The sequence below is a fragment of the Natrix helvetica genome (assembly GCF_964273705.1).
Source record: "Natrix helvetica genome assembly, chromosome: Z".
NCBI classification, from domain to species: domain Eukaryota; kingdom Metazoa; phylum Chordata; class Lepidosauria; order Squamata; family Natricidae; genus Natrix; species Natrix helvetica.
The window spans coordinates 42,911,480-42,925,488 of NC_138554.1; the positions used below are offsets into that span (position 1 = coordinate 42,911,480).

Genomic DNA, 14,009 nt, shown 5'->3' on the forward strand with positions numbered 1-14,009 from the left:
AGTGGGAAGGACTGTCTTCAATTAAATTTAGAGTAATCTTTCTTTCGATTCACGACAACACATCATTTTACGAATCTAAAGTGTATTATTTTTCTCTGCAATGGATTCAGTTACTTATACTCAAGGCACCTGACCTGATGATAAATCTCCCACTCAGATGTAAAATGCCACCTGTGTTTCTGCTTCACAGATCCAGTTACACAGGGATACAATAACTCAAGGACAAATGTGATCTTTGTACCACATGTCACTGTTTTTTAACTGTGATTTTACAGTTTAAAACCTAATCTTATAAAGGTTAGTTTCACTCCTAAATTGTCTTGTTAAGCAGAAGTTTGTGATGAAGAATCCTATGACAAGTTCCAAGACAGATTGAATTTCCAAGTGGCATAAGTTAGAACAAGATTTCTCCTCCCCATAAAAATAAGATTTTTAAAAAAATATCTGACAAGTTTCATGACAGTAGGATTGAAGGTCGTTGTTGTTAGTTGTGAAGTCATGTCCAACCCATCGCAAACCCATGGACAACATTCCTGCAGGCCTTCCTGTCCTCTACCACCCATTTAAGCTCACACCTACTGCTTCGGTGACTCCATCCAACCACCTCATTCTCTGTCGTCCCCTTCTTTTGCCCACCATCTTTCCTAGAATTGGGCTCTTCTCCAGTGAGTCTTTCCTTCTCATTAGGTGGCCAAAATATTAGAGTTTCAGGATCTGGCCTTCTAAAGAGCAGTCAGGGTTAATCTCCTCTAGGACTTACCAGTTTGATCACCTTGTAGTCCAAGGGACTCGTAAGAGTCTTCTCCAGCACCATAGTTCAAAGGCCTCAATTCTTTGGCGCTCAGCCTTTCTTATGGTCCTACTTTCATAGCCATACATTGCAACTGGGAAAACCATAGCCTTGACTATATGCCCTTTCGTTGGCAGGGTGATGTCTCTGCTTTTTAGTATGCTATCTAGATTTGCCATAGCTTTCCTTCTCAGGAACAAGCGTCTTTTAATTTCTTGGCTGCAATTCCCATCTGCGGTGATCTTGGAGGCTAGGAAAGTCACTAGTTGAGCCTTTAAAGATTGCCTTTTCTTTTGAACTGCATTTAATCCCATCAACTATCAAGAAAGTGGGGAGGGGGGAAGCATTAAATACCTCGAGTTATAGAATCCAGTTTGAAGAGCCCATTCATGCCATTCAATTAGTCTACATCCTTGCCCAAAATGTAGTACCATTTTCCAATTCATAATTGAAATCTTTCTTTCCAAAATAGAACTCCCTTGGTATAGACAGAGGTATGGACTTCATCTCCCAGAATTCCACTGCTAAACATTCTAGGAGTTGAAGTCCAGACATCTAAAGGCTCTGAGATTTGGGTGGATGTGATAAATGGTTTTTTTTTTTAAGGGATTCGAAAGAGAGTGGGGAAACCTATTACATTTAATTGGGGGGGGGACCTCATCTGGGATTTTTTGGGAGGGGAGGAGATAGATTGGCTTTGGAGATTGGATTTATTGTATTTAATCAATCAGCAACTGAAAAGAAATGGTATTAAGAAATGTGAGTATTTGATCCAGGACCAATTAGGTTTAATTTTTTGGGATGATTTTGGATTGAAGACATGGTCAATTTTCTACAAGTTGATTATAACAGAGTTTTGGGATTTTAAATTGTCTTTTTTCATTATTATTGATAATCTTTGTTATTTTTATATTTCTATATATTATTATTAATATTGCTTTTCCTTTTAACTACTTCATTATTGATATAGTATATCGATGACAGACTAACAAATTGTAAGCAGATTTAATAGTTCGGTAGTTTAAAATGATTTTGGCCTGTTTTGTAAGTGGTGGGAGATTAATAGCTAGGAAGGATATTATGTGTATATGTGTTAAATCTTTTTTCTTTCAAGACACTTTTTAAACGTTGTGGGCTTTTTTCTTTTGGTGTTTTGTATTTTAACTTTCCTTGAATAAACTAAATGTTATTCTATTCTTAAAGTCTCTTCATGGTATAGCGCATGGGTGTCAAACTCGCGGCCCACAGCCCCGATGCATCACACGCTGGCCACGCCCATGCCCAGTTTAGCGAAGGGGGGAAATGTCACAATATGTCACGTGACATCACCATGATGACATGAGTTTGTCACCCCTGATATAGAGGAACCACAGTTCTCAAAATTCTAAGAGGAAGATCACCAGATTGGGGAAGCAGATAGGCTGGGGAATTCTGGGCATTGGAGTCCACACCTCTTAAAGACTCTGAAACCAAGAAATACTGATATAGAAGAACTACAACTCTCAAAATGTGGAGATTAAGATTACCAGATTACGGAAGTCAATATCTCTTATCACTATGATAATCCCTTAATCCCTTGGCAGTGCTGGGAAAGACAAAAAAATTGTTATAGCCCAATATTTGGGGACTCAAACTTGAGAAAGATTCCCCACTGAGCTTCTGATATACTTAATGCAAGAAAAAAGGTTGATCGATGGAAAAGCTGGCATCACAGCAAATGACTCATGGTTCACACCCCTCTGTAAACCACAAACCAACCCCACAGGCGTTTGCACAACTAGACTAACAAGTGATTGGTTTGTTTGTGTTCCTACCTGTCAGAGTACAGCCAATATGTTCCTTTCTAAAATCAATAGCACTAGCTCAACTTGGAAGCCAGACAGGAACCTCTTTTGCAATCCACAATATATAATGGAGGTGGTGAGAACTGCTTCCAATTGCTCAGCTGCTTAATTGTTCTGCACATGGTCAGAGGCAGAGTTTCCTTCCTTGAATACAAGACTGACTTGCAAGTTTTAGACATGGTAATGAGCCAAGAAGCTGCAGGCTAAAGGAGGAAGGTAGGTATCCAGGGAACATTCCACAATGCAGGGGACTCACCTGGCCTTTAGGGAATCCCATCATTCAAATGACTTACTGAAAGAGATCCTGACTCCTGATTAGAACAAGAGAGCAGTGACTCAGAAGGCAAACATTCCGGAAGCTCAGCAAGGGCAAAAGGTTATCACAGCTGCAGTTTCACTGGGATGCAACCCAAGAGAACTGATACTTGAACAGTCCCTAGAAATCTCCTTCTAGCGCCTCCTGGTGGAAAGCAAATTTAAAGCACTCTTTTACCCTTTTCTCTAAGGAAGATGTTACAAGTAGACCTCGATTTACGACCACAACTGACCCCAAAATTTCTGTTGTAAAATGAGACAAGTGATGTTAAGTGAATTTTGCCCCATTTTATGACCTTCCTTGCTACCATTGTTAAATGAATCACTGCAATTGATAAGTTAGTAACCTGGTTATTACATGAATCTGATTTCCCCATTGACTTTGCTTGTCAGGTTGCAAAAGATGATCACATGACATTGGGACACAGCAATGGCCATAAGTATGAACCAGTTGCCAATGTCTGAATTTTGATTACATGATCATGGGAATGCTGCAAAGGTCATAACTCTGAAAAATGGTCAGAGGTGGGTTGTTCCCAGTTTGGCCCGGATCGGACGAACCAGTAGTAGTAGCGGGAGCAGAAAGCTCTGCCCACCTGCCCAGACACTTCTGTGCATGTGCAGAAGCATCATGCACGAGCAAACAGATAGTAAAAAAATTGGAAACTCACCACTGCCATAAGTCACTTTTTTCAATGTGCTGTAACTTTGAACGGTCACTAAATGAATTATTGTAAGTCAAGGACTATCTGTATTAAAATAACAATTTTCTATATTTTTCTCTTCGGATCTCGATTTCAGAACATTCTGCAAGAACACAAAAAGCATTGCAGTTGCTCTATTCTTTTGCCCTTCTCAGGTTCCAAATCCCAAATTCTAGGATTTGGAAGACAGTTTAAAGAGCTAGAAGTAACAACTTGATTTTTGCCCTTCATATTGTTCTTTGTCAAATAGGTTTCCATAACTGGGAGAGGTGGCTTCATCCTCCAGGAGTTAAAACTGGTAACTTCAATCAGCTGTCTGACATTTTAGAATTATTGTGTTGCCGAGATTCTGAGACTGCTCTGTAGTAGTAATATCCTTAGTGTCCATGGATAGATAGGTCTGTTTAGAACAGGGCTGTCAAATTCCCGGTGGATGCGTCACATGCTGGCCATGCCCACACCCAGTTTAGCGAAAGGGGGGAAAGCCCCAATACATCACTTGATGCTGCCATGAGAACATGAGTTTGACACCCCTGCTTTAGAATGTAAGTAGCTTACTTATATTAGGTAAAACCATTTATCCTTCTGCTCCAATGTTGTCTTATTCTTACTAGCACCATTTTTCCAGAACTCTGTAATAGAAATATTTGTTTCACTACCTTCTATGTCTTCTTTTCTTGGAAGAAATCTGGGATTGTATTTCACCCAAAATTTGGGACATTCTACAGACAAGGTACCTTAACTTTGAGCCTTTCTCTGGAGAAAGTTGTGTGAAAATGATACTAATTAAAAATGTAAGAAAGGAAAATGTTTTTAGAATATGGATATCTAAAAGTATGCACCTGATACTCTAGTATGGTATCAGTAGCTGGGAAAGTAGCTCTAGTAGCTGGGAAATTCTGGTAGTTGAAGTCCCCACATCTGAAAAGATTCCAAGGTTTAGAAATATTGATCTTATTATAAGAAGGGAAACAAAAAAAAATATTGTTAATAGTAGCTGATCCAGCCGCGTTTACATTGGGAGTATGTCTGCTGTAAAGTCTTAGAGGTAATTTTCCCAAGAGGCCACGTGAAAAACAGGTTGTGGAGGATTACTTCTGCCACCCCTGCTTCAGTGAAAGGGCCGGATGTGATCCGTAGGCCATAAAATGTCCAAATCCATCTTAGAGCATATGAAATACAGAAGAGACATCCTACTGTACTGAGAAAATTAAGAAAGCAATAAAACAGGACAAAGTTAATATTAAACTATGCTCACTTTCAACTATCATTCACTAACTTTTATTGTCCAAATGTACATAGTCACAGAATCAACTAAGTACATAAGAGCACAAAGATAGGTCAGTCAGACTGAACAATTATTAAGGTAATGACACCACTTAAATATTTTTTTTTACAAATAACATTAACACAAAAGTGCACACAGTCCCCTGTGTCTGGTCTACAATAACTGCTTGCTGATGTAGAACTTGCACATCCAGTTCTAGCATGAAAGATTCACATTTCTGAAAACAAAAGCATACACAGTGCTTGTCATAGTGGAGACAAAAGTATCTTGAGACAAAAGCAGCAGATTTCCTTGCTAACTATTACTGCAGGCTGGATACAGTGCTTGGGATTCTAATTTTTCCTATGCAAATTGAACACAATTGTTCAGAAAATGAGGCTCTCCAGGCTCACCTTTCTTGCTGTAAATTCCAACATCATTGAAAAATTCTTGAGCTTGGAAAACACTCTGAGTGATGCAACACAAGTAGTCCACTTACAACTATACTTGGGGCAGGAATTTTTGTTGTAAGTCATTGTGATTATAGGTTAAGTAGGACCCAATTTTACAATAATTTTTACAGTAGCCATTAAGAGAATCCTGCTTCTCCAATGGGTGTATTTTATCAGAAATGGGGGGGGGGAGCATAAATTGCAATCGTGGCCACAGGATGCTGCAACCAGCCTTAAATGTGAACTGGTTACCAAGACTCTTACAATTATTTGACTTGAGGTGGTTGGGATGGTAGTTAAGTGCGAGTACAGATCATGCTATTTATTCTAAGGCTGTCATAATTTTGAAACATTGTTAAACAGTAGTAAGTTGAGGACTACCTGTATGATGGTTTGCAGATAGTCGGATGGGACACATTTCTTTTCCCATGATGCAAGCAGAGATGTAAGTCCTACCTTTGCATATTGTTTCCAAGGAACAACTAGAAATTTAAAAAATTGGATAGCTATTTCCACTTTTCAGTGCCTCTTATTTTTTAAGAAAGAATCTCCCTTCTAAAGCATAGTTGGCTGAATAAACTGTCAGTGGCCAACAGCTACCTCTAACAAAACTGAAGACTACGGGTGGCAGGCTGATGATGCAAAACACATAAACATATATTGCTGAAATTCCTGATTTTTCTAGGTTTGAGAAAATTTGTCTTTTAAAAAGTATGCTATAGCTATTTTGGATTTATTTGTATATATTTGTTTATATATTTTTTAATTCAGACTTGTAGGAAACCGTGATCAATCTTCAGCAATTCTAATGAAAAGGAATTTGATTACCTGAACCCCCTCATTTTACAGGTTGAAAAGTTTAAAAACATAGACAGTGAAAGTTCAGGAGCAAAAAGACTGACATTTCAGACCACTCCTGATATTCTTAAGTTTACAGCGAGTTATAGTCTTGTTTATTTTATAAATGCCAATTGTTGCATTTGGCATGGATGATCTGATCTTGTTTTTCCATTAGTTCTAATTATGGCTCCAAAGTCCACATTGCTTGCAATGCTTCTTAACTGCTGGATTGAGTCAAAAGGCACATTATGTGCAGATGCTATAGAAATTATTATTTTTCCTTTTAATACCTTCCAGGAATTCCTGACTTCCAGGGATTGCCTGGATAAGTCTATGCATTTTTCTCGACAACCATTTTCAGAAATGGTTTTCCATTGCTTTCTTCCTAGGACTGAGTAAGAGTGACCAGCACCAAGTCACTTACTAGTTTCTCCTAGTTTCTGGCTCAGAAACCACTTTAACCACTACATCAAACTGCCTCTTTAATACAGAGTGCTTTAAATATCCTAAATAATGTAATGAAGTTTTTAAAAACCAAATCCAATCTATTTATCGCAACTGAATGCAGAATTATATAGAGTTAACTGCAAAATATAAACTACAAAACTAGGCCACTCTGTTATGTTCACCCACCAGTGCTACTCCCCATATCTGGAAAGTACTTGGGGGCAGGGGGGTATAGTTGTTGAGAATTCAATCCTTTTCATTAAGATTCCTCCATTCTTACATATCCTCAGGATAGTTTTCAGTGAAGAAACCCTCAATTTGTCCTCACAAAAACTGTGGCATGAAATAGGTAGATAGTTAAGGAGTAGTCCAAAGTTACTTATGGGTGGCAGACATCTAAATACAAGTCTTCTTACTCTAGACCCAGGATTTTATTCTCTTGGTTCTTCATCTGCTCTGTCTTGGGGAGGGTTGGGATCAGAGACGTTGCCATGTATATTTAAAGACAAATCCTGCAAGCTGCTTAAGGAGAGAGTCTCTCATATACCCAGTTGCCCTCCCCTCGGTGAGTCATGGGGTCCAAGGATGTGCTGCTGTCCTGCAGATGTCGGAAGACGATGCGGTCATGCAAACGGTTGGTCTGGCCCTGCCAGAACTCGATGACTTCTGGCTTTAAGATGTATCCTCCCCTGGAAAAAAGAGGACCACAGCAAGTTGCTGGACAATAAAAGTTAGACTGATCTACAAGCTACAAGTCCAGACTAGGCTGAACAATTCAGGCCAGAAGGTCCAATAAGACAATGAGTTGAAGGTCAAATGAACATGCCCACAAAGGCGTCCTCCGTTCAAGTAGGGAAAACATATCTCCTTTTAACAGAGATGGACCAAGAGGTAGGACATAAGCAGGGAGGAAATGGCCATCTTATCAGGATCTCTGGACAAGTATAGATATTTCAGCATTATCTCTGAAATAATAATGAATCCCAGAGAAAGACATTGTGTCTATCTAAGAATCACTGTATTATTGAACACAGAATATTGCACCAAGCCTAGAACTCGGTTATCCATTAACCTCAAATTCCTATTTTGAAATAAAATAGCTTTCTGGTCACTGTAGTGAAAAAATATTTGACAGAAATGACAGTGATTGCCATGCTTAAATATGAATTAGAATAAATTGGAATTTGTTTTTATATTCCTCTTATGGCTAGCATAAAATTATGCAAAACAGAAATGACATAGTTATATAAATAAGATATGTTAATTTGACATAATTATAAAAGTTTGTAGCTTTCTCTGAAGTGGAATGTGAATTGTAGAAATATGGAGTTTAGAACATCTAGGAAGTACACATATACCCAAATAACAATCCAAGAGAATGGCTATGGCACAATTTTTCATGTTAGCTTAAAATCAAAAGAGATATCTGAGTGGCGTTAATAATGGAAAGCCATTTTGGTTTGTTTCACTCCACACGTGTCTTGTCACAGGCTAAAGTTGCCAGCTAGCCAGTGTTACAAAGCAGTCCTTGACCACAACTAGAATCACAATTTCTGTTGCTAAGCAAGGAGGTTGTTTAAATGAGTCATATCCAATTTTATGACGTTTTCTGCCAAGGTTGTTAAATCAATCACTGCAGCTCTTAAGTGATTCACGCATACATTAAGAGAATCAGGCTTTCCCCCACTGACTTGTTGGAAGGGAAGGTTGTAAATGGAAATCATATGACCCCCACAATACTGCAGTCTTTAAAAATACATGCCAGTTGCCAGGTTTTTATCATTTGATTATGGGAAATGGTTGTAAGTATGAACATATAAGTAGTAAGTCACTTTTTTCAGTGCAGTTGTAACAATGAACAGTCGCTAAATTAATAGTTGTAACTACCTGCAGCCATTCAGGTTTCAGAGACCATAATGAATTCTTGCTGACAGTGAATTAATGTTGAATTCAGAGTAGAAACACCTATTGCCAAAATGCACATGAAGGTCCGACTCACCAGTATCCTGGCTTAGGCACTTTGGCATCTCGATATATCTCCTCTAGCTCTGCATTCTTCTTCCTTAAATACTAACAGAAGGGACAGTATTATGAAGTCCTCAAACAAATCATCACAACAAGCAAAAAAGATGAAGCTTGATATTATATTTAAGTTGCTAATGGAGCCTTCTACATATACTCTCATAGATTATTGAGGTGCAGATTTACTTTTCAAGACTATCATCCATCATAGAGGAGTTTACACCTACTCTGCAAAAGCATATATGTGCTCATTCTTTTACATGGATTTCCTGGTTATTGATGGTGAGCAAGCATGTTGTGCTATCAACAAGTCTTCGTATATTTTTAACTTTTGAAAGGCTGACTAACATGCATTAAATCTGTTTACATTAAATTCAACATTCTGAGCTTTCTCAGAATGGGTGGGGAGAGTCATATACATGTAAAATTATATATCTCAGTGGTTTGTGGCAGGTTTCATGGTTAGTCTGTCTTTCTAATGTTCTAATGTTCCACACATTATGTAAAACAGAGTTACAGTGACTATCTACACAAGCACAGATAAGCAACCTACCATCCATGTTTTGGATATAACTTCCATCACACCTAACTGAAAAAGGACTATTTAGATTATAATATCTTAAGGGTGTTCTGATTACCATCTGTATCACAAAGTGGTTCAGATTTCATCATTTTTTCCATAGATCAATATTTAAAATGTAATTCAATCATTCTGATGAAGAATATTCACTCTGAACAACTCAACATTTATATCCATTTGATGTACGTTCAGTTTGCATTTGGGATTATCTTAATTCTTCAAGTTTATTATAATTAGTTTTTATCCCATTTTTAAAATCTATACTTCTTCTTCCTATTTTTCCACAGCATCAACTCTCTGAGAGGGGTTGGGTCAAGAGGAAGAATGACTTGCCCAAAGTAACTCAGCTGGCTTTCAATGCCTATGGGAGACCTAGAATTTAATCTTATGGTTTGTAAGCCAACAGCTTCACCGCTACATGAAACTGGCTCTCTTATTATAAAAGTTTTATAATGAAAAGAATCATTGAAACAAATTCACGGAGACTATCTGAATATGTGATTGGGGAAAATGTATTTTAATCCTACATGTAAAGGCAGAAACATTTCAATGTTGGTTGTCCCTTTTTTTCTCAAAAATATGTAACTGAAAAACATAGCACTACCATTCCTCACCTCTCTGTCTGCAATCACTGTGCTTTGACGGCTCACAACCGCCCCAATTTGACTACTTTTTGGACGCGAATGAAAGTATTTCTCTGATTCCTGCTCTGGAAGCCTTTCTACAGAGCCTTCAATCCGTACCTGCAGGAAGAATAGTACAGGAGTCAACTTTCCAAATTGAATAAACCTGAAGGAAACAAATATTGGCTGCAGCAAGATTTAGCCATCTGCTCAAGTCTTCACTTTATAGAGTGAAACTACAAAGATAAGATTGAAAGGACAATCTGTGATAACCTTTCCTGAAGTCTTAGCCTCCAAAAGTTCAAATGTGACTACCAAATTCTTCTCTCTCCCCCCACTACTATATTAAAATAAAAGAATATACACTCTTTACCTGGCGATTGAGAGGCTCCCAATAGAAGACCATTGAAGCAAATGGGTTGGAATCCTGTAAATAATGGGGGAAAGAACAATACAAAACAATTGGGAGGGAAAACTATTATTGTCCTTTGAATAAAAGACACCTCTCAAACCTTTAAGAGTTATTTTTATGATTCTGTAGTCCCTATTTAGGGTAGCGATATAGAATCCAGATGGCGTTCAGTATTTATTGGCCAGATGCCCTTCCTGAGGCTTACATGAAGTTCACAGCAGATATTTTTTCTTTGTGCCCTAGGAGAGAAACATCTGCCCCTGCCTAGGATTAAACTCTCAGCCTTCCGAGTGGGAGGTGAGCATCTTCACCATTAGGCCACCATGCCACTCTTTTGATTTATATATATATATTCATTATATTATATATTTTATGTGCTGCCCAAGGTAATTCCATTCAATTCCAGGCAGGTTGAACGTTCATGATCTATAGTGCCTTCATGGAATCATGACCAGCAAACGCAGAAATACGCAAAATAAGCAACGTTCTCACCTTCCCTTGAACTGCAAACAATAACTAGAACAAAATTCTGACTAATTTGTAGCTTCCCTTCCTCATCCCTGTCCCCGATGCATAGATCATTTTCAAACATAACTAAGACTTTCAGCACACGAGCTTCAGTCTTTCTCAAATAATTATTCCTCACAAGGTAACGCTCACCAGTTCCCTTCCTTTCCGGCTCTCATGGTTGGTAAAGAAAAGAAAGCCTTCCTGGTTAAATCCTTTCAAAAGCAGCATCCGAGCAGAAGGTCTCCCCTCCCTGAGAAGAGGTAAAAATCAGGTAATAGAAAGAAAGATAAAACTCAGATAGATAACAAAGCAGCAAAAAGACAAGCCGTGAGGATGCACACCTTACCTGGTACAAGTGGCTAAACACATAGCATTGACTTCTCCAATCGATGGACACTTCATGGCCTGTTCAAACCATGCAGAGAATTGTTGAATGGGATTAAGGGAGGTGAGATGTTTCTCCTCGAAAGCCTAGAAGGATGGACGTAGAAAGCAGGTGTGTGTTTAGCAATCCCTTTCAATCTCAAGTACCAATTTCCTTTGGTTGGTCCATCTTCTTTCATCCATTCCCATTGCTTCTTCTATTTTGATGCAGTACATGCCTTCCAGTGATTTGTTTATTTATTTATTTTGTCAAGACTGTCTTGGATAACACATATAAGTATAAACATGATTTTGAATACATGAAATGGATACAAATAAAAGGGAACTTTAGGACAGGGACGGTAGGCATGTTGGTGCGCTTATACATGCTCCTTACAGACCTCTTAGGAATGGGGTGACGTTGACAGGTTAAAGTTTTGGGGGTTTGGGGAAGAAACCACAGAATCAGGTAGTGCATTTCACCAGGCATTGACCACTCTGTTGCTGAAGTCGTATTTTCTGCAATCGAGTTGGAGCGGTTTACCTTAAGTTTGTATCTATTATATGCTCGTGCATTGGTGTAGTATATCATGTATATGTTGAGATATCCAAAATCTGAACAGTTTTCCCCCCGCACCCCGTTACAATTGACAAGTTTTTATAATTTTCCATAATCTCACCTTCTACAAGAAAATGAGACTTCGCTATAGTAGTTAAAGTGTTGGCTAGAACTGAAGAGACTAACTATTCTTGCTTTAGGCATGAAAAACAGGCAGGGCAAGTTTGAATCAGTCATTCTCTCTCAGTAAAACTCATCTCATAGATTTGTTGTGAGGAAAATAAGAGGAAAACTGAGTATTGGTAAGTTTGTCACCTTGAGTTGTATATGAAAAAAGCCGTGATAAAAATCTAAGCAACATAAATTTGACTAGAGAAACATGGATGCAATTGTAAAGCGACAAGGAAAGTGGTTCAAAGGGAAAGGGAAACTAAGTCCTTCATAATAGAAAAAAAATGCACAAAGCGATTTAAAGACACCTCTAAATTTATTCAGTCCCAAACCTAAAATTATCTAGCAGCACCACTGCTCCCTCTTCAGCTTTTCTTATCACAACCTGCAGTTATTCCATTATTGCCTTTTTGTGTTATAACTGTGCTCAAACATTTCCACTTATACACCCTTGTTCGATCTCTACACATTTGAGACCCAACCATCTCACTCTTATTTTAATTAAAAAGAAAACCTTCAGTGTTTAGTTTCAGGAGCTACCTCCTATCCAAACATTTGAAAGCTACATATTTTCTCAGCCATTTTAATTCGACACACAGCATTTGCTCTAATTATTTCATTTCACTGTTTATTTTACTATTGCAAAACTATAAAATGGTTGTATGCGATCGTTCAAATCCTGCACCCAAGACCCATTTATCCAGCAGAAGCATTCCGAGATCCGATCTCCCACTAAAGAAGAGAGTACTTTGTAAAATATCATGTTTAGTGTCCCGTTGTTATTTTTGACAGAACAAAACATCGGTCCTGACAGCAGATCCCAAGATTACTACTGCAAATAAATGCCACGCACTTTGCACAAAGTCAGAGGCTGTCGCCAATCCCTTGCTAACATTTTCTCTATGCGGAATCCTTGAAATACATTGAGATGTCTCACCTCTTCATCCCCCCTGTAGTTTTTCCGAAGAGATCCTAAATCCATGGCATGAGAAGATTTTTGAACTTGACCCGAACTACGAGTGATGATCAAATTCGAAGCCCGAAGCCACAGAAGACCCCTGAACCTAAACATTAAGGTCACATTTTACTCATAGAGCGCATGCGCAAACAGAAGGGGAAGCGGCCAGACTCTAACATTCAAAGCTGTCTTTACCTTCACTCGTCAGAAATTAAGGGGCGGAGGAAAATGACTAAACTCCAATCAGAAATATTGCCGCAGTACTCAATCCCTCTCCCGTCCGCTTTCTCTCATCGCTGCGAACTAAAGAGAAGAACTGAAACATTGCGAATAGGAAGATAGAAGGCGGGATCCGTGAGCCCAATGAAAAGCGAGCATTTTACATTATTATTATTATTATTCTGAAAGTTGCAATAGAACGATGGAAGAAGATTTAAAGTCTTGTGCTGTCTGAAATATTGACTGTCAACCAATAAGAGTACAACCCGAAATTTCTAAAAGGAGAATTCGAGGAATTTAGAAACAGCAAAAGGGCAGGGTAAAACTACGGATCTTCTGGAAGGTTAGCAACTAATTTATACCAGAGTCTGGCAAAGAGAAGAGGTGAACCCTAGTTGTTTAAAAAGTTAATAAATTAAAATTATTGGATTAGGATTGGTAACACAAAATTCTAATCTGCCATCTACGGGTCTAGATCTTTGTACCCCCATAGTGTGAGTAGCCTATTCTGATTCCTGGGTCCATATAAAATGAACTGAAGATTTACAGCTTTCAGATTTCTCCAATCAACAGCATGGTGACAAAAAAGGAGAGGGAAATGTAACTCCTATACATTTACCTGTAAATGCTGGAATCATGAAAAGTAACTGCAGGTGTATATGGTGGACCTATGAAGTAGAGAACTGGTATTAATTATACTAAGGACTTTGTCAAAATTTTACTGACCAAAATTAAACAGTTCTTACTTCCACATGTCTAAAAATAAAATAAAATTGTATTGTTAAACTGAAGCTCATTCAAGTGAAAAAAAAAGGCAAACTAGACACTTTTTATCGGTGTATCTCAACCTTGGCAACTTTAAGATGCCTGACTTTCAACTCCAGAACTCCACAGCCAGCATACTCAGAAAGACTGCTACTTATTAAAGCATTC

The 14,009-nt window shown here is 38.3% G+C and overlaps 1 protein-coding gene across 1 annotated transcript; it reads right to left on the reverse strand.

Annotated features, from left to right (window-relative positions):
• Positions 1-4,791: 4,791 nt before the first annotated feature.
• On the reverse strand, positions 4,792-12,994 carry PNPO (pyridoxamine 5'-phosphate oxidase). Its single transcript, XM_081932039.1, has 7 exons — positions 12,837-12,994; positions 11,153-11,277; positions 10,957-11,056; positions 10,258-10,311; positions 9,876-10,004; positions 8,659-8,729; positions 4,792-7,348 (listed from the first exon to the last, which is right to left on the reverse strand). The coding sequence occupies exons 1-7, from the start codon at positions 12,969-12,971 to the stop codon at positions 7,183-7,185; spliced, it is 780 nt and encodes a 259-aa protein (XP_081788165.1). The 5' UTR covers positions 12,972-12,994; the 3' UTR covers positions 4,792-7,182.
• Between the last annotated feature and the right edge of the window lie 1,015 nt (positions 12,995-14,009).